Source organism: Spermophilus citellus (assembly GCF_964194105.1).
Source record: "Spermophilus citellus genome assembly, chromosome: 16".
In the NCBI taxonomy this organism is placed as follows: Eukaryota; Metazoa; Chordata; class Mammalia; order Rodentia; family Sciuridae; genus Spermophilus; species Spermophilus citellus.
The window spans coordinates 65228450-65250058 of NC_138196.1; the positions used below are offsets into that span (position 1 = coordinate 65228450).

At 32.8% G+C, this 21609-nt stretch overlaps 1 protein-coding gene across 6 annotated transcripts in view; it reads right to left on the minus strand.

Moving 5' to 3' along the window:
• The window catches only part of CLCN3 (chloride voltage-gated channel 3), an 89532-nt gene that overhangs the window by 37652 nt on the left and 30271 nt on the right, over positions 1-21609 (minus strand). Inside the window, exon 1 of one of the 6 annotated variants that reach the window (XM_081269800.1) lies at positions 13510-13731. The exons of 4 other annotated variants lie outside the window; for them this stretch is intronic. In XM_081269800.1, coding sequence (XP_081125926.1) covers positions 13510-13588 — 79 coding nt within the window. In that variant the 5' untranslated portion in view covers positions 13589-13731. Of the gene's footprint in view, positions 1-13509; positions 13732-21609 lie in introns of those variants that run through there. One more of the 6 variants, XM_081269803.1, reaches the window with a different exon arrangement.

Consider the following 21609-nt stretch of genomic DNA (forward strand, 5'->3'; position numbering starts at 1 on the left):
TGGTAATTTAAGTATAGACTGTTAGAACCCCTTTGAGAAGGGAAAAGCTACCCAAATTTAATATACACAGATAGCAAACTCACTCCTATAAAATTTTCCCACAGTTATACTCACAAAATTCTTAAATAAATCCATAAATTATGCATGGTATGGGTAGAATATTGTACTATGCACTATAAAAATAAAAAAATACATTAATGTTAAATTGCTTATAATCTGATACAGAGGTCAGCCAGGACTCTGGGAATAAATATGTTAGGTTCTAAAGTCCACACAGTTGCAACTACTCAACTCTACAATGGAAACACAAAAGATATCAGAAATATGTCAATGAGTATGTATGAATGTGTTCCAATAAAATGTTTTTGAAGGGTAAGATGGGACATATGGGCTATAGTTTGTCAACCCCTGATCTAAAATTTATACAGCACAAACCAAACTCAACTGAAGACATTTATTAATTATTTATATAAATGGCACTCTTCTTTGTATCTAGCTTGGCAGATACAAAGATACTGGGCAAAAGTCCTTATTTTAAGGCACAATCTAATTTATAAAGTTCCAATATTGAAGAATTATAAAGCAAATTTTAATCTTATTACTTATATTTATTTTGTTATTAAAAATAGGGGACACTATAGTATCTCAAACTAAGTGGGATTCATTTAAGAAAATGTCCTAAAGAATATGAATTTTAAATGGTAATATGAAGTTATTAGGCTTTGGTTTCACAATGAGAATTATAAATATACATTTTAAGTTAGATACTTTTAATCCTATTTCTGAAAAGAAACACATGATGTGAATATGGTCTATGAGAGATAGTTAAATATTACTGTTAGAAAAAGAATTTGAAGATAAAAACAGGGTAAGAAATATTATAATATAAGAGTGAAAATTATTGGATTTGACTGTAAAAAAAGATGGATATGATCATTTGTAGGGGCAATTAGAAAGTGCTTATCGAAACACAAGATTCCTACTTCTAGGAATTGATTAAACAAGTGCACAAAGACTTAACATTTCACTGAAAGTGAATAGTGCACTAGTAAACTTAAATGTGTATTTGCTTTTATCTAACAGTGTTCTCTCTTATCTCCTTATTTAACACATTTGAATGTTTGCCTTGGGAAGGTGTAAAACTTCTAAAAGGAAAAGAGTATATTGATTTCAGTGTTCTGGCAGAAGTACTCCAGGAATAAATAATTTACCAATCTTGGCTAAAGGTTTAAAGGCCCAATCCCTGCACTGCAATGCCCATGTTCATTACCTAAAACATACATTCAAACCTATACTTAAAGCTTAAAACTCTTCCCCACCTCTATCCCATCCTGATTTCATTCAATAATTTTTACTTTGTAAAAGCCACTTTAAAGGCTATAAATTTTCTTAAGCAAAAGCAATTGGAAAATAAATATAATAGGAAGACTCGTAATATACCAACAAATCTAAGAATCTGTTTTCCATATGATAATATAGAACTTAAAAATATTTTTGGAAGAAAGAGTCAAGAGCCTTTTACAGTTTTCTTTTAGGATATAAAGTATTTCTTTCTGCAGTACTCTGGTCAAAATATGCATAAACTCAATCTTATAAGGAAAAAAATGGGTATGCCCAAACTGAAGAAAATTCTACAAAATAAGTGGCTGGTAGTCTTCAAAAATGTCAAAGTTAAGAAAGATAAAGAATAACTGACTAAAGACTAAAAGAGACATGACAAGTAACTGTAACACGTGTTCCAGAATTAGATCCTGGAAAAAAAACATGTCTTTCCTTTCAAACTAAAGGACATGGTAGTACAATGGAAATATTGGAAAAATTCCTTAGATCAAATACACTCAATTTTCTGACTTTGAAAACTGTTTGATGGCTATCTACAAGAGATTTTCCTTCCTTGAGGAAATATACACTTAAATATTTTAAGGTAAATGTGTATTATCTTTTCATTTTACTCTTTACATTATTCTGAAAAAAATAATGTAGTGAAAAAATACATAGCTGTAGATGCACTATTATCTATATAAAATGCTATATGTTATATATGGTAGCATATATAATACTGAAAGAAAGAACAAAAGAGAATAAACAAATGTGGTAAAATGTTAACATTTTGGAATCGGGGTGAAGGACACATGAAAACACTATTATTTTTCAGTCCTTGTAAGTCTGAAAATGCCTTTCTTTTTTCAATGTTGGGGATTGTCCATGCTTAACAAATGCTCTACTATTGAACTATATTCCAAACCCTGAAATTACTTTCTTAAAGGGACTCTCATGAAATGTTTTGCAAATTTCAACATTTCTCAAACTTCTGATCTTTTTAGTTTTCCATGCAAAAACTAAAAACTTCTATACTCCTCAATACATAGCCACAATACATGGCCAAATTATACACAAATGTTAAAATAAGCAATTTTGGGGGGAAGGGGGTGGTACCAGGGATTGAATTCAGGGCCACTCAACCACTGAGACATATCCCCTGACCTATTTTGTATTTTACTTAAAGACAGGGTCTCACTGAGTTACTTAGCACCTTACTTTTGCTGAGGCTGGCTTTAAACTCAAACCCTCCTGACTCAGCATCCTAAGGTGCTGGAAATAAATAACAGTGTAAGATACAAATTACCCAACTTAACTTCTCAACTTCAATATGCATGAAGCATATCTTTTAGGTAGTCCATATGCACAAATTGAAATTCTCTCTCATGTAACATGCACCTTTCCTTCTTTCCTAAAACAATATTCCAAGATTTGGTTAATTAGGAAATGATATGGCTTTACTAAAACTGATACATGGAAGGGAGCTCTGGCAAGAGGTCTTCAAGAGAATACACAGGTTTTGAGATCACTGCTTCCCTGATGATGGCTTTCTTTGTCCTCAGTAAAAGCTCTTCTTACAGTTGAATTTTATTAACATAAATGACAGGATTTGCAGGGGATTGCCCATTTTTTGATACATATATAGCTCACACTTACTTACCTCTGATGACATTAATGGAGGATGTAGTAGAATACCTTTTGGAAATAAAGATTAAAGGTTCCTTAGCCCACAGTATTTCCTGATTCTGTCCACATCCCCCAACCAATTCAGTCCAAGACACCCACTATCATAGGTAAAGTTCAATGCAGGCTATAGAGAACAAGATTTAATATTATCATTTCCACATTCCAAATTAAGGCCTCTGAAACCCATACAAAAGACAAAAATCGTCAAAGCAAATATACTTTTGAGTTGTAGGAGATGGGTTTCTGGTTTTCAAAAGGCTTTAAGTAAAAGGCTTAAAGTTTCTAAAATAAATCAGATGAAGAAACAATTTTATGCAACTACATAAGGTCTGCTGGGGAGGGAAAAAGAGAAAATCGAGTAAACAAGAGAGATACAATCATTTAACTGGAAATTGGCTTCAGTCTTCTACATTTTCCATAAGTAAAATACATGAGACCACAATATATTATTAGCCGCAGTTGTTTATAAATTGTTTTATTTTTTCCACTCATACTTTTTTTTTTTTGGGGGGGGGGTACTGGGGATTGAACAGAAGGGTGTTTTATCACTGAACTACATCCTTTTATCTATTTTAAGTTGTTGATGATCTCCTTAACTCACTGAGGCTAGCCTTGAACTTGTTATCCTCCCCCTTCATCCTCCTGAGTCCCTGGGATTACAGGTGTGCACCACTATGCCATGCTTCATTAAATGCACATGCACATCATTTTTTTGTGATTTCAAATTACTATATTCAATTGTTTTGACACACTATAATTTACTAAACAAATCTTTAGGATTAGTATGTCATTACAAACAATACCTGAAATGTTTGTATCTGCTTAGTCATCCTCTTTTTAAAAAATGTTTATGCATTTGCCATCTACAATTTTTTTGGTATACCTTTATTTTATTTATTTATTTATATGTGGTGCTGAGGATCAATTCTAGCGCCTCACACATGCTAAGCGAGCGCTCTACTGCTGAGCCACAACCCCAGCCCCTAGTCATCCTCTTTTCCAATTCATGTTTAACATATTAAGTCTTTTTGCAATTGTTCTTAATAGTTTTTACCAACCCCACTATCAGATATTCAATATTAATAATTAGGTATATCTCCAAACAAGCACAGTATCCAATAAGTAATCATCTTCACATAGAGTTATTATTTGTCTAATAGGCCCTTATTTTCTTGCCTACCTGGTTTCTCTACAGCCCTTCTTTATATAACAGAACTCAATTATTTCAAAGAAATTTCTACCCCTCACTAAAAGCAGTTTTGGTGAAAGGATCAATCAAGATACCCTAGACATCTAAGGAAAACACACATGACTCAAGTTAGACCAATTAAAACTCTAGTTCCTGAATATATAAATCCTAAGATAGAGTGACATAAGGCATTTAGAGCCAATTAATTTTAACAATTTAACCTTCAAAAGGATACAAGCAGTTATTCTATGTTTATTTTCTATAACTCATTATTTGTGTGTGACTTTGGTCAAGTTACTTAATCTTGGTTAACTGAGCCTCAATTTTCTAGTCTGTTAAATAGGGCTAATACTAATACCATCTTTTAGATTCATACACACTCAAAAACTTGGGCATTTGTTAGTTCCTGTTATTAGACATGATCCTGCTGTTTATCTTGCCTCTGGGATCAACATAATTTTGCTTTTTCCTAGAATAAACCTAGAACCAAAATATATAGGTCCTAATAGTTAAGTGCCCTATTAGAAAGGACCATCTACCAAAATATATATTGCTCACTCCTTCCATTTATGTCCCCATCCTCCTACCTGATGCCTAAGTCTCTTCTAGGATTTATAACTTTGTTCTAAGCATTGACTTCTTCCTAAAGAGGTCCAAAAATAAAAATGATCAAGACTAAAGCTATTATCACTCCATGAGGGAGAAAAAAATGGATATAGGATAGTTCAAGTTACCTAGATCCCAATATCTTAGACTATAAGAAAGTCTGTTCTTGGGCAAATTCACTTCTAAACTTAAGAAAAAAATTAAAAATATAATAATCCAAAAATTTCCTCAAGAGCTGACTTCCAGATGCCAGTAACTGCCATCATACTATCTAATTTTACTTCCTACTGGCTGAAAAACATGACAAAAAAAGGCTATAAAAAAAAGATCACTTTTCCTTCTGAGTGGCCTAGTAGAGAAACTCCATGACTTTAATGCACTTTGAGGTTGGAAAGATCAAGAGTCAAATTCCATCTCTGTAAACCAGTACCAATTACTTATTAACTTCTTTGACATACTTTCACTTTGTCATCCATTTCTGTAGTGTGCAGACTAGATCCATATATGTGTGTGCATGTGTGTATACACACACGTATAACATATTCAATTGTTTTGACACACTATAATTTACTAAACAAATCTTTAGTATATGGATCTATATGGTAAAATATTTAACATCACATTTGACAGAAAATAGGAGATCAATTAACACAAGCTATTATTTCTGCTCAAATACTTCGATGTTTAAAATTTCACTAGGCTGCATTATATTACTCATGATACTAATCTTAACTGAAAATTTGACAATATGACAGAAAACATTCTCATGAATTTGGACTATAAGTTCTTCAGCTTTACATTAAGCAAAAGTTCCATAATTTCTGATAATTTAATTCTTTATGTTCCATAATTTCTGATAATTTAATTTTTTGTCATATGAACACAGAAATAATTTCTTAAAATGCATGATCAATGATCAAGTTTTCCATTAATAGTAGACATTTTCATAGTTTAAATATTAAAAAGACCGAAATATTTTAGCAATAGGAAAAATTATCCAATGAATGAACTATAACAGGCTTGCAATTTACCTGCAAAAAAAAAAAAAATTGTACCAAGAAGACTTCACAATCCATTATATACAACCATTTGTAATTTAAACAAAAGAATGTAAATTATTTTTAAAAAGTTTAAAATTATTCATTATTGGCATGCGTGGGGTGCTGGGTTCGATCCTCAGCACCACATAAAAATAAAATAAAGATGTTGTGTCTACCAAAAACTGAAAAATAAATATTAAAAAAATATTCATTATTCTTTGTAACAATAATTTGCTAATGTGGAAAGAACAAATGATGCTGGGACAATAGACTATACCCATGCTAAAGAATGAAAGTAGAACCCTTCCTTACACAAATACATAAACAATAATTCAAAATGGATGCTAGATCTAAAAATAAGAGCCAAAACTATAAACCCTTAAAAGAAAATGCAAGAGCAGATTTTTATGATTTTGGTTAGGTAATGGCCTCAGATATATCACCAAAGTACAAATGACAGCCAGGCATAATGTTGCATACCTGTAATCCCAGCTACTCAACAAGCAAGATGGGAGGATTATAAAATTGAAACCAGCCTGGCCAACTTAGATTCTGTCTCAAATTTTGAAAAGGGCTGGGGGTATAACTCAGTGCCTGCCTGGCATACATAAGGCCCTGAGTTCACCCCCCAATACCAAAAACAAAACAATTAATTTTTTGGTCCTGAGTGAAATTCTCCATACCACTAAAACAAACAACAACAATAAACCCCACAAATGATGAAGGAAAAGACAGATAAAAGAGAGTAAATCAGAATTACATAAGTTCTCCCATGCAGAGGTTGACATTGTTAACTAGCTTGTGTATTAAAATAACAATAAAAAACAACTAGCATTCATTGAGTACTAGTATTTACATATAATAGTTCATTTACTACAACATGCAAGGTAGGTATTATTATCTCTATTTTTCTATTTGAAAAACAAGACAGAGAATATTAGAAAATAAGCTCAAGGTCATACTACTAATAAGTAGTGAACAGGGATTCAAACTCAGTTTGTTTCCTAAGTCATTAGCACCATCCAATGGTGCCTAAGAAAATGGTTCACTTGTATATTTTAAGATATGTGTATACTCTCTTCCCTTGCAGTAGGTTAAGAACTGTTAGCTACTGCCCTCTCCCCAAACACACGTGCCAATGCACTTAGTCTCTGGATGAGTGATATAACCCTACCTTTTACCACCACTATTCCTCCTTGGCCTTTGGTTCCAGGTTCCAACCCACTTTTTCCTATAGCACTTCAAATGTTGCAATAATAGCCATGAGGATGCTTTGTTCCCAGTATTCATATTCCCATGCTTCAGCAGAAATCTTTGACACTAAGGCACCCCTTTTTATCATCAGGTTGTTCTAGATTCATCTTACACCACAAGAAGGCTTTACTCCTGGCAGAGGTAACTATCCTTCAAGTAAATACTTAGAAACTAATTCTCCAACTTTAACAGATATGTACTCAAGTAAAACCAAAGGTTAGTAATGAATGTTTACTCTTACATATAGTGATATTTCATTTTCTATTTTCATTCTTTTTTTAAATACCAGGTACAATCCAATCAATTTTGTGCCCAACATGTTAACCTGTACTATAATGAATGCTAAACTAGAGAGAAACAAGCATTAATTGAAATTATCTGCGCTTGCTCGCTCGCGCTCTGTCTCTCTGTCTCTCTCTGTCTCTCTCTCACTCACACACACACACAGACACACACACACACACACACACACACAAGCTGCTGCATCTTATACTGAGTTCAATAGTAAAGTTCACAGTTACATCAACAGCAGCCTAAGATTCTTCCTAAAGAGGAACACTCAAACAGGCTTCCTTGAAAAGGGAGTTCCAAGTGACCTAGATCCCAATATCTTAGACTACCTCTGAGGTCCATCTCCAAAGATGTAAGAATAATAAGACTTGCCATTTAAACTCATAATGTAGATTATTATTGTATCAGAAAACATACACTTTAAAAAATACTGAAGAAAGAAGCAGAAATCCAACATTCCATATGTTCCCTGACAATGGAATTACTTCTGTATTAGCAGAAAGTCTAGTCTCCTCTCCCAACTGACCCTGCCTCTCGATATACATGAAATGTGCTTTTTCCCTCTCCCTCTGTAACCTTACTGATAAGAAATGGGCACCCTGGTAAGGGAGGGAAAAGTAGTGTTTTAAGTTGATAATAGAAGCTTTAGAAAGTTATTGGTAATAGAATAATAGACTCTCAAATCAAGGACTAAAATGTAATAGTATAGTGTCCTGCACTTAGTAGGTGGTCAATTAAATGTTGGATGGATAAATGAGCAGTATAAATAAAGAGAATGCTCTTTAGAATCTGTACAGTCACCCACAGTCATATATAACTAAACTGCAAAGACTATAGCCAACATCAATAAAGCTGACCAAATATATACAACCAGTCAGTAGCAAAGTTGAGCTCATTTCACAATTCAATTCACTACTTTCTTCTCTGTTTTGCCACCAGCTCAAAATAAAAAGCAATATCCTTAGGTAGAGTGGATATTAGGACATATGCACATTTGGAAGCAAATTCCATGTTTATAAAATATCTCTACATATTAGAGTGACCTGAATATTACATGATAAAAATTTTATGAATTTACAAAAGAAACGAAAGTAGACTTATTTTTGACCTAATTTAAGTGGTAAAGGACTACAAAAACTACAAATTAAATGTTATAAAGAACAAAAATGGCAAAAAAAATCTGCTTACATTTTTTGTTTGTTTTAGTACTGGGGATTGAACCCAGGGGCACTCGACCAATGAACTACATCCCCAGTCTTTATTTTTGAGACAGAGTCTTGATAAGTTACTGAGACTGGCTTGAAACTTGCAATCCTCCAGCGTTAGCTTCCCCAGTCACCATGTTCAGCAACATTTTGAAATCTTAATAAAAAAATTATTTCTGATGTATGACAAGCCATAGGATGATATAAAATTAATCACAGTAAAGTGTCAGTTATTTTTAGAAAATAGAGCAGTAAAATAGGTAGTAAAATAGTCAAGATTTTATTGAAGATTTAAAATTCAAATACTATAGACACAATAAAATTTAAGACTATTCTAAAACCATAGTATAAAACAAAGAGTTTTGAACACCAAATAGAGACTCTTTGTTCTTTTTTAGAACAATTTACAGACATGCAGATGAATTAATTTTTAAGAAGTTTAATTTTCTGGTTGAATAAAAACTTAGGGGTAATAAAAAGGCAACAAGCACTTGAATCCTAAAATCATTTTACAAGGAGCCTAAACAATGTCCCTTTGGCAATAAGCATATCTTTTTGGGATTTAAAAATGATGTGCAAAAAATGCTAACTACTAATACTTTCAGGAGGGGGAAAAAAGAACAAAATCATCTACTGTAACAGGGGGAAAAAAGGCTATATTTACATCTACCTGTCTTTATTACTCCTTCTGCTGACTCAACAAAAAAAGTAAGTATATTAGTTTTGATACAACAAACCAATCAGGTACCAACATACTAGGCATTTACTCTTGTCGTAGCATTTACTTATTGTTTTCTCTGCCAAGATATATCCTGTCAAATTTCCTTCATACTTGGAAGACGTCTACTTAAATAACACTTGTTAAAAGGAGACTTATCTCTTCCCCCACTAAGTCCCACAGAAAATGCTGTCTATACTATTCACTAGAAATGTTATTAACTTCCTTGGGGAAGTTTTTTTTGTTTTCAATTTAGGAAGCCTTCTTATGCCCCTAACCAGCCTTCCCAGGCAGGTCATTACAGATATATACAGTGAGCAGCATATATCCTTAGGATTAGAGGATGAGCCAAATATCTGCATCAAATCCTGACATTTCTTTACCTCAGTTTATCACCTGGAAAATAGAGACTATAATAATACCTACTTCGAAAAGTTGTGATAAGGATTAAAATTACTTGATAAATGTAAAGCACATAGAACAGCATATGGCAAGCAGTAATTCCATAAGCATTAGCTATCATTAATATTGCTAGTATTACCACCATCATTCTCCACAGCAACTGGTTAAGCTTTATATATACACAAGAGTTTAATAAATACTATGAATAAAAAATATTCAAGGCATAAATTGATGTGAACATGCTTTATATACAGGTATGAAAAATTGTGCTCTATATGTATAATAAGGATTATAATGCATTCCACTGTTGTCATGTATTTAAAAAAATAATAATATCAATAAAAAAAATTTTTTAAATGCAAAATAGGACTGGGGATGTGGTTGAGTGTCCCTGAGTACAATCCCTGTTATCAATAAAAGAAAAAAGGTCCATATATATGTAGTCAATAAATTTTCAACAAAAATGCAAAGGCAAGTCAATGAGAAAAGGTTTTTTCAACCAAATGTGTAGTAACAAATCTGGCATTCATTTGTAAAACTATTTATGTAAATAAATAAGAAAAAAAGTAAAAAAAAAAAAAAACAAAAAAACGATTCAAATTAAGTTTTAAAGGATTTGTATGGGCCTGGGGGTTTATCTCAGTATTATAGTATTGTCTAGCATGTGTTAGGCCAAGTTCAATTCTTAAGACCACCAAAAAAACAACTCTTCATGGAGTAAATGGAGGCTCAAGGCCCAAAGATCCATTATAAGGATTTGGTAAAAGAAAGGAATTCAATCCCCAAAACTACTTTAAACTTAATGAACAAAAGAAGAAAGTCAAGAGTACTAAATAAAACTAACAACAGTCCAAACCAATCAATTTTTTTTTTGGTTTGGTTAGTCCCCTGACAAAAAAGGAAGAGAAAGTGTATGAGGTAGCTTGATTGGTTCTGTATAGGAAATCTACTACCCCCAAAGATGACTATTTCTAAAATGTAATGTTAATTTCTAATCTATCAATAGCAATCATAGTTTGAAACTACTTATACATCTAGCATATATATATATATATATATATATATATATATATATATATATGTATCATTCACTTGGATAGAAGTTTCATTATTTACCATCTCACCTTGAAAACTGGTATAGGCTGGGCACAGTGGCACAAACCTGTAATCTCCGTGACTTGGGAGGCTGAGGCAGGAAGATCACAAGTTCAAGGCCAGCCTCAGCAACTTGGTGAGGCCCTAAGCAATTTAGTGGGACCCTGTCTCAAAATAAAAAATAAAAAGAGTTTGCTCAGTGGCAAAGCATCCTGGCTCAATTCCCAGGGATGACAAGAAAAGAAAAAAGACAAGAAAAGAAAAAACTGGTACAGTACTAGTTTACCCAATAAAGGTAAGCCTCAGCTTTAGCATGCAGGTTTTTAGAAAACAAATCCATGTTTAATTTATTGATAATCTTTGCAAATTTATACTTTGATTATCTGTCTCTTCACTCTTCATCAGCCTGAAGATCTGTTTTTAATCATTGCAGTTTTGTCCTCATAGGGAAGTTGATTCATTTTTTTAAATATTTTTAGTTGTAGATTGACATAATAGCTTTATTTTGTTTCTTTGGGGTTTTTTTTGGGTGTGTGTGTGTGTGTGTGTTGCTAGGGATTGAACCCAGTACCTCATACATGCTAGGCAAGCACTCTACTACTGAGCCACAACCCCAGTCATTGATTCATTTTCTTGATTCATGTTAGCTGCCAAACTACACATTACCAGTTCCTTTGTGTTGACCCATGGCTTCAATGAATCATATATTGTAGACTACCACCTCTTACCCATAGAAACTAGGACACCATAGTATGCTCTAGGTAATACAGTACAGTCAAACAAAACTCATAACTGACTGATCCACAAGTACATGTTGTTTTCCCAAAACAAAGAAGAAAATTTACTTTATATTGATAGAGCACATCTCATCAAAGAATGAGGAACCTATGTGAGCTGCCTAGAGTGGGGTCAAATTAGGCCCTAAGCATGATTCTTAAGAGAATTATTTATGAAAATATAATAGAAATAAAAAACTTTTATTATGTCGATGACCATGCTTTCTCTCACTAATGTTTTGACTTGTTTTTCGTTAATTATATATTTTACAGAGTTTATTAGTAAGTTCTATTAATGCCCATCAGGGTTCACACATGGAATTTAAATTTCTCAAGCTCAAGCCTTCTAGTTTATCAACATTAACAAGCGGATGTTGTAACAGCACAGAGAAAACTTGCCTGTCTGCTTTTACAGTTGAATTACTGATTAGCAAATAATGTGACATTTAAACAATCATTATTCATTCACCTTGCTTCCTGTTCAAAGAAATTCTTAACACAAGTGGGAACAGAGCATGGAAATATAGGGTAAAGAAAAACATATCATCACCTCATTATGAATTATAACAGAAAAAAGTATCCCTGGTGGTGAGATTAGCAGAAATTATTTTCTTCTTTATACCTGAAGGTATTTCCTCAAGTGTATTAACATATTTACATATATATTGAAATTTTATAAAGGCAACTCAGAGGAGAAAGCACAATACATGTAAAGTGATCTCTACAGAATTTTTCTCAAAATATAAAATAGCAATCTCTTATTAACTACAGAATTCCTCAGGATAAATAATGCTGCAACTGTTCAGAGCCTAAAATAGTGTCTAGTACACACAATGCAATCAATAAATATTTGTGGAAAATATCATAAATTCTAGTAGGATTTAAAACTGTTATAAAGATACAAAGTATATTTTAAATAAAGCAGGCTAATATACACAAGAAAATCATGACTTCCTTATTTCTTCATAAATAAAAGTTTGGGTTAAACCATGAAATAAGTTTATAATGTCATGCTGTAATTCAAACTAATAGGTCTCATAAACAAAGTTACCTAGGTAAGAGATTTTTCTTCTAGAACAAATGTCAATCAATTTTTTAAATTATCAATTTAAAAAAATGAATAAAAGAAGAATTTAATTAACATGCAATTAGTTTTAAGGAGACAGCGGCAGTGCCTGCCAAAAGATTTACACAATCACCGGGTGCTTTTCTATTTTATACAAATGCTGTTAAAATTGCAAAGGACAGCAGTAAAGTAAACATGGACCTCTTTAGTAACTCCCAGATGTGTTTTTTTCAGATGTACAAAAATCACCCTAAATGTGTTTTATTCATACCAAATTTTATAAGATACCTGTGGAAAACAATGTAGTACATGCAAGTTACCTAAATCCATATTAAATGAAAAATGTTAATATAAAAATTTGTTCATCTTTATTGCCATTTCTAAATGTTCTAAAATGTAACTAAGAGCTTTTACTATAATTTTACTTTGCAGTAAATCTACATGGCAATTGGCAGCAGCTGAAATTTAGTAGTACACATACACTTTATTTCTCTGTGTAAATTAAAGGAAACATAAGTTTTCTGAAAGAAGAAAAACATTACTTTTAGGTGGCAACCAATACGACTTTAGCTGTAAAAGCAGCTTAATTCATTTTCATAGTTAAACAGAAAGAGGATTTTCACTCAGAAGATGGAGTCGGAGCCCAATGTGATCTGAAGCAGTACTAATCTGCACAGAGAAAACAATCCGGACGACAACAGAACCGTTCGGAGACTGCATTTCCCCCCAACAAGCCTGGGCAACTAAACAACATACTGCAGCATTTAAAGGACAAACGAGAGAACCTGTTTAAGCTAGAGAACCGCCCAGCAGCATGCAAAACATACCAACAGAGGATTCATAGCAAGGGGATGGTATTACCTCTTTTATGTAATTCCCTCAGGGGAATATTGTCTCCTCCCCCGTCATAAGGCAAATAGGGATCAGAAGAAGCATCCATGATTAGAATTTTTAAAAAGAAAAGAAAAAGGAAAAAGAAAAAAAACGCTGCTAGCTTAAAAAGACAGTGGCATTTTTCCCACCCCTGTTGCAGCAGGGAAGGGAGATGCCATATTTGATGAGGGTTTAGAACTGTAGTTCGACTGGCTGAAGCAACTGGGTTCTTCCACAGTGGATGATGTCATCAAAGGGAAATTATTGCAGCCTGGTTGCTAGTGGCTACAATCTAGCAAGGCTTAGAGGCAGAACAGCCTTCTTAATCAGGTCCTGCTACGTGTGATGATGACTAAGCGCCAACTATAACAGACAAAACTGGTCCGAGAATTTGAAAGCACTCACAATATAACTTCAATAGCTTCGGTTGCAACTGGAGTAAGACAATATAAACATTCTTTCTTTTTAAGATAAACATAAGGAGAACAAAATATTTAATAGACATAAAAAGGAGATTATAGATGAAGACAATGACCCTTTTTATTTCTAATGCAGATGAAAGCGACACTGCAATAATATTGTACACTTTTATAATATAAATGTACTAATTTTGTTCAGTAATGTCATAAGAGTCATAAAACAATGAAAAAACTAAAACATACCAAAGGTTTTTCACTTAAAACTTAGTTTTAATTGTATTCTTGATTGGCTAAAATGTACCACAGTCTTCAACTTAAGATTTAAAAGACTGAATAACTGTAAATTGAGGGATTTATCTCATTTACTAATCCTCTCCAGCAGCTTCTGGTTTCCTTCAAGGAACTAACCAGTAAGACATTCTATCTTTGGAGGAGAAAGGAGAAACTTCTTATCAACATACTAAGTAACTTAACTATTGTGTGTGGAAAGTATGCAAAAAAAAAAAAAAAAAAAAAAAAAAGGATTTACTAAGCAGGAGATTTTCCTCTCTCTCCTACTTACCCATTTTGTTCCTATCTCACAAAGACTTTGTGCTTCTTAAAAGGCTTGTAGTAGAAAATGTTTCAAAGTACTCCAATTGCCTCTCTGCTAGAAAATTTTATAACATCACAAAATAAGAAATAAAGTTTTATTTAAAACTAATCCAAACAAAACTGATGCTCATTTTCAATCGCAGTTCAAAAATTTATAGCTACCTCTAAGATGATTTCTTTAAAATGGAGTATTCTCCTTCTGAAATGCCTATGTTTATATAGTGCCACTAAATTAAAAGGATTGTCCATAGAAAGAATTTCATAGAACTCAGGAAATTTCTAAAAAATTTTGTTTTCTTTAGTATTGAATGAGACAACCATTCCAACTCAACATGAATATATGAAAATTGCAGGTAAGAGAAGGAAAGACAGACTTTAGAAAGCAGTAAAAGAGGAAAGTTCTATCTGACCTTTCTAGTACATTTTAGTTATTTGGGGTCTTTTTAAAATTTTTCTTTCAATTTTATAAATGAAACAGGCTTCTGAATTCCAAATATGAACCTTCAGATAAATAGAACTTCTTGAAAAATCCCACTAGAGATCGGGAGACATGGTTCCAGGAAAGGAATATAGACTAGAATTATTGCCACAGGAACATTCCATTTAATCCTGATGCTAACTATTCACATTTATGACAGGAAATAAAGTGATAGAATCCCCTATGTTTTTCAAATTTTCTTGGAAACAGTTTTTTGTTTTGTTTGGACAGGGAAATCTTTGACAGAGTTAATTTTACTAAATTACCACAATATAAATTTGGTCATTTGTGGTTCTTTGGTGTGTGTTTTTTTACCATAAAAATTTCTAAAAAGATATTCTATGGACATCTGTAAATGATTTCTTTTTTTATGACATTATTTACATTCTTACATGACTTTACATAAAATGGAAAACCTACCTACAAGTTTTCCTGGTATTGGTAGGTACTATCCAAACTTGTTTTTCCTGATCTACAACTTGGTCATAAAGAATGGAAATGACAGCTAGTACTAACTAAAAAGAGAATATTCTTCCTGTAAAAACTATTGACAATGATATATAAGTACAAGTTTTGCAAATCTATTTATTTTTAAAGATAAAAAAATCATGTGTACGTGTGATATAGATAATTGTACCTGTATTTGTATGGTTAATTTAAAAATTTTTTTTTAGTTGTAGTTGGACACAATACCTTTATTTTATTTATTTTTATGTGGTGCTGAGGATCAAATCCAGCACCTTACACGTGCTAGGCTCTAGCCCTGAGCCACAACCCCAGCCCCCAGAGTTAATTTTTTAATGAGTCAAGCAAACCTCATAATTGTTATCATGAGGAATGAGGAAGAAGTAGGCAGGTGGGGTTGCATTCAGTGTTTAAATAATTTCACATCACTTTAATTTTGTAAAACAAAATATATTACTTTGTAACAGTAAGTGTGAAATTTTTTAAAATTCCATGAGTTAGCAAATTTCCCATGCTTATGGGGTCCATAATACCACTTTCTCTCAGAGTAAAAGAATCATGACTTAGGTTAAAATGTGTTCCAGTCACACTTTAGAAAAGTACAAGGTACACTGGAAGGTGTGGCAAACAGGACTCTGATACAGAGTAGATATGACCAGGATAACAGAATTACAATAAAGTGAGGTTAAAGCAGGAGAGCAGATGACAAATTCATGAAGTTTTGTGCTAGCTTGGGGGAAATGCTCAGGATTAATACTGAAAAATCCAAAACACTGAAGTGGTAGCACATGTAGGACTTAAAAATTCAGAAGGGACTGAGGTTGTGGCTCAGTGGTAGAGTGCTCACCTAGTGCGTGCGGGTCACTGGGTTCCATCCTCAGCACCCCAGAAAAATAAAATAAAGGTATTGTGTCCAAGTACAACTAAAACAAAATATTTAAAAAGATTTTAAGAAAGGATATTTCTATCTTCAAAAGACCCTAGATTCTAACCTCAACTAGACATGGGATTCTGCATAAACCACAACCTCTTCAGGATGTGTTACCATTATCTGAAAACCAGGGGGTAAGGATAGATGACAAGAGCATCATAATGCTTTAAGTTCCTTATAATTCTAAAGATTCAAGAAATATACCACTTAGTTTTAAGAGATATTTATATTTAAAAATATGTTTTCCTTTTATTTTTTAAATTTTTTTTAGATGTTGATGAACCTTTATTTTATTCATTTATTTATATGCGGTGCTGACAATTGAACCCAATGCCTCACACATGCTAGGCAAGTGCTCTACCACGGAGCCACAACCCTAGCCCTTCTCTTTCCTTTTAGATTTAACTACCAATTTGCAGAAAATACAGGGACAGAGAAACATATTAAATGACAGCCCAAAAAATGCAATCAGGAAAATTGAACGTAGTAACAAATAAGTAGTGAGAGAAACGGGTAGGGAACTTATAAAGTTTAGAAATAAAACAAACAAAAAAAAAGACTGAAAGATATATCAATTTTAATGTATAATTTTTAGTGCAACAATTGGAGAAATGTGAAACATTTGATTTTAAGGAACCATTTCTATTTTAGATAATAGTTTTAAAAAGAACCTTGATCTTTTATTTATTTATTTATTTATTTATTTATTTATTTTAAAGACAGAGTGAGAGAGAGGGGGACAGAGAGATAGAGAATTTTAACATTTATTTATTTTTTCTTAGTTCTCGGCGGACACAACATCTTTGTTGGTGTGTGGCGCTGAGGATCGAACCCGGGCCGCACGCATGCCAGACGAGCGCGCTACCGCTTGAGCCACATCGCCAGCCCCGAACCTTGATCTTTTAGAAGCACATAATGAAATATATATGTGCATATATCCACTTATATGAAATACTTCAGATTTATTTAAAAATAAGGAGAAGAGAGATGAAGCAAAATTGGCATGAATTATTATTTAAGCTAAGTAATGAAGATAAGAAGGTACAACACTACTCATCTCTATGCTTTAAGATTTTCTATAGTAAAAATATTTAAATGGTTTTATAAATTAAAAGCACTTATATGAGATAAATGTTAATTTTAAAAAATTATATCTTTCACTTCTCAAACTAAAATCTTCACTGGAAGCAGCAGGTGAAAAACCACAGATCACAATGGTAAGTGGGTGCTGCAGACTTACATCTGCACACATAATGTGGCATTATACTTTAACCTGCGTTGTCAAGTCCTCTTTCCTAAGAAAAAGATCTGAAAACTAAAAAAGTTGGTGGTTGGGGGGAGAGACAAAGCAAAACCTTTAAGGAAGAAAATCAATGCAAACTACACATGTAGCTACAAAGTTATTATAGCATGAAAGAAAGAACAGTTAAGAATCCGGAAAATAGACAAACCAAAAAATAAATTTTTAAAAATAAAACATAGTTTTAGGAACTGGAGATATAGCTCGGTGGTAAAGCATATGCACAAGGACCGAGGTTCAATTCCAGCATCAAAAAGAAAAAAGTTTTGCAATATTCATACCTCATACACATAAATGATTTTAATTCTTAACATGGCTCTCTGGTATCAGAGGATTAAAAACAAAGTTTTCTTTCACAAACATCACATAAAAATCACTTTTTCAAAATTAGAACCAAAATAAATAGTTATTTTTTTATACCTAAACAATTCATTTTCAAGGAATTTGTCAAATATACTCACACATAAACTCAAGCTGGTTTAAGGACTAAGCAAAAGAAGAATGAAGAATTCTAATTTTTAGAAATATTTAAACCCACATACCAATATTTACATTAAGTGTAAATGAAATAAATGCTCCAATTAAATGATAAATACCATTTAACCGGAGTTTTAAAATCCAACTATGTGATTATGTCTCAACTAAAACATGTAAGCTAAAAGTAAAAGGATTTCTGGGCTGGGGATGTGGCTCAAGCAGTAGCGCGCTCGCCTAACGTGCGTGCGGCCCGGGTTCGATCCTCAGCACCACATACAAACGAAGATGTTGTGTCCGCCGAGAACTAAGAAAAAATAAATATTAAAAAAAAATTCTCTCTCTCTCTCTCTCTGTCCCCCTCTCTCTCTCACTCTCTCTTTAAAAAAAAAAGTAAAAGGATTTCTAAAAAAGTATAACATGCAAACACTAATTCAAAGAAACTCAGGGAGTAATATCAAAGTAAACATTAAGGGGGAAAGTGTAAGTGGAAATTTAAAAAATCATTTAAAAAAAAAAAAGTCATCCCATTCACCAAGAGGATATAACTTACTATCATGAGCTCAAAGTATATAAAGTAAAAACAGACAAAATGACAAGTATTAGTAGGCAAATCTACAAATACAGTGAAAATTCTCAACACCTCATTAGCAAATACTAAATTTTGAAACAAGGAGAAAAATCAGAAAGGAAAAACAGATGATTTCAAAAGACTGTTACAAACTTTACCCAGTGGGCATTAGAGAACACCATAATCAAAAAAAAACCATACACATTCATTCTCTTTCTCATAGCAGATAGGAAACATTTATAAAAATTGGCCTTTTTCCTGAGCCACCATGCAAGCTGAAAAAAAAATTCAACTTATTGAAATTATACAATGTATATTCTCTCACCACAGCATAATAATATTATAAATCAATTAAAAACTTAACTAGCCAGCTGCAGTGGCCCACTCCTTGTAATTCCAGCTACGTGGGAGGTCAAGGAAGAAAGATTTCAAGTTCAAGGACAGCCTGGGTAACTTAGTGAAACCATGTATTAAAAATAAAATTAAATTTTTAAAAGAGCTGGGGAAATAGGTTGGTGGAAGATTGCTTAGCATGCTCAAGGCCCTGGGTTCAATCTATACAAATAACCAGAAACTCTTCATAAGTTTGGAAATTATGAACTGCACTTATAAGTCATCGATAGGTCAAAATATATATTGTTATACAAATTTGAAATGTTTTTTTAATTAGTGATAATGATAATAAAGGTTTATGCCATAAAAAATAAAACAGTATCTAGAGGGCAACTTATAGCTTTAATAAATTTACCAGAAAATAATGCTTAGGGCTGGGGATGTGGCTCAAGCGGTAGCGTGTTCGCCTGGCATGCGTGCGGCTTGGGTTCGATCCTCAGCACCATATACAAACAAAGATGTTGTATCCGCCGAAAACTAAAAAATAAATATTAAAAAAAATTCTCTCTCCCTCTCTCTCTCTCACTCTCTCTTAAAAAAAATAAAAGAATGCTTAAAACTAAGAAGCTAGCCAAGAAGTTAGAAAAAAAATATCAAAATAAACCCAAAGAAAGTAGAACAAAATAAGATTAGAAATTAATGAACCAAACAGGTATATAATAGAAAAATAAAGGCAAACTGATTTATTGAAAAGACTAATGAAAAATCTACAGTGACAGATGAATAAGGGAAGGAAGAGAATAGAGAGATGGGAAGGAAAAGGAAGAGGGAAAAGAGAAAGGAGGGGTGGTGGAGGAAGAAGGGAGAAGGGAGGAATTAGAATCAGCAGTACAAGAAGACATAAATAATAATTATTGGGACAAAAAAATAAACTAATAGTACAGAATATGGAGTATAGAAATAGATCATCCTATATTCAGGTCCTTCATATAGATCAGAGGTAACACTGTACAAGACTGGAAAAAAATTATTTTCTCAGTAATTGATAAAAGGATAACTGTCCATATATATATATACCAAAAAAAATTAAATACACCCTCACACACACACACACACACCCCACACACAAATACATTCAGATGATTATTGACCTAAACGTACAATGCAAATAAAGCTCTTACAAAATAATACAGGAAAACATCTTCATGACTTTAGGATATGAATATCTTTTTCTTAATTAAAACACAAGTGGTGGGCAGAGGGTCACATGCTTGTAATCCCCATGATTTGGGAGGCTGAGGCAGAAGGATCACAAGTTCAAGGACAGCCTCAGCAAGACCCCATATCAAAATGAAAAAAATAATAAAAAGGACTTGTGAGGTAGCTCAGCAATAAATCATTCCTGTGTTCAACCCCAGGTACCAAAAACCAACAACAAAAACAAAAACCACAAAGCAAGTGATTAATACATAAGACCACATTACAATTAAGAACATCTGTTCATTATCAGGGTAAAGTGCAATCCACAACACAGAAGATCATTTACAGCACCATTACTCAATAAAAAGTCTGGGTCTATAAAACAAAGAAGTACAAATCTTTAAAGATACACATTTCAACAGAAAATGGGCAAATGTCCTCTTAGAGAGGATTTCCAAATAGCTAGTAAGCAAAGATGTTCAACTTCTTTGGCTACCAAGAACATGCAAATTAAAACCACAATTAGAATCCATGATAAATTAGGCATCTGACAATATTGAGTAGTTGGTGAATATAGAGCAATAAATACTTTCATACATTCTAAGTGTAAACTAGAATAGACTATGGAAAACAATCTATGACCCAATTAGATCTCACCTAGGACAAATGAAACCCTAACACACACACACACACACACACACACACACACACACACACACACAATCTTCATTTACTTAATTTTAGTTAGTTTTCTTTGGACCTTTTTAATGTTTGTACTTATACTCCAGGATACATGCATAATTTACAAAGTAGCATTGTTTGTAACTACCAAAAACTGTTAAGAACTTGAAGATATATCAAAAATAAAATGAATGAAAAAATGTAGCATATTCATTTAAAAATGATACAATTTAGAACAAAATCATAGATGGCAATACTTGCAACAAGTATGATTCTTAAAAACCACATTGCATAAAAGCAAGAAACAAAGGCATATACATCAAATGATTCCATCTATTTAAGCTTCAAAACCTGGTAATATTAAATTACATTCTTTAAGATGCACAGATGATCAAATCATAAAGTAAAGCAATAAAGTGATTTACAAAGAGAAAACTACCTCTAGAAGAAAAGGAAGGTATCATGATCAAGGAGGCACATGCAGGAAACTTTTGGAATATGGCTATGCTTTATTACCTGGGAGGGCTGCAGAGATGCTTGTTTTATGAAACTGTAAAATTGTGTTTTATGGATTTTCTGATGTGTGCTATGTCACAATTCAAGTCTTAGAGTTAGAAACTTCTCCCTGTCCTCTTTTAATTT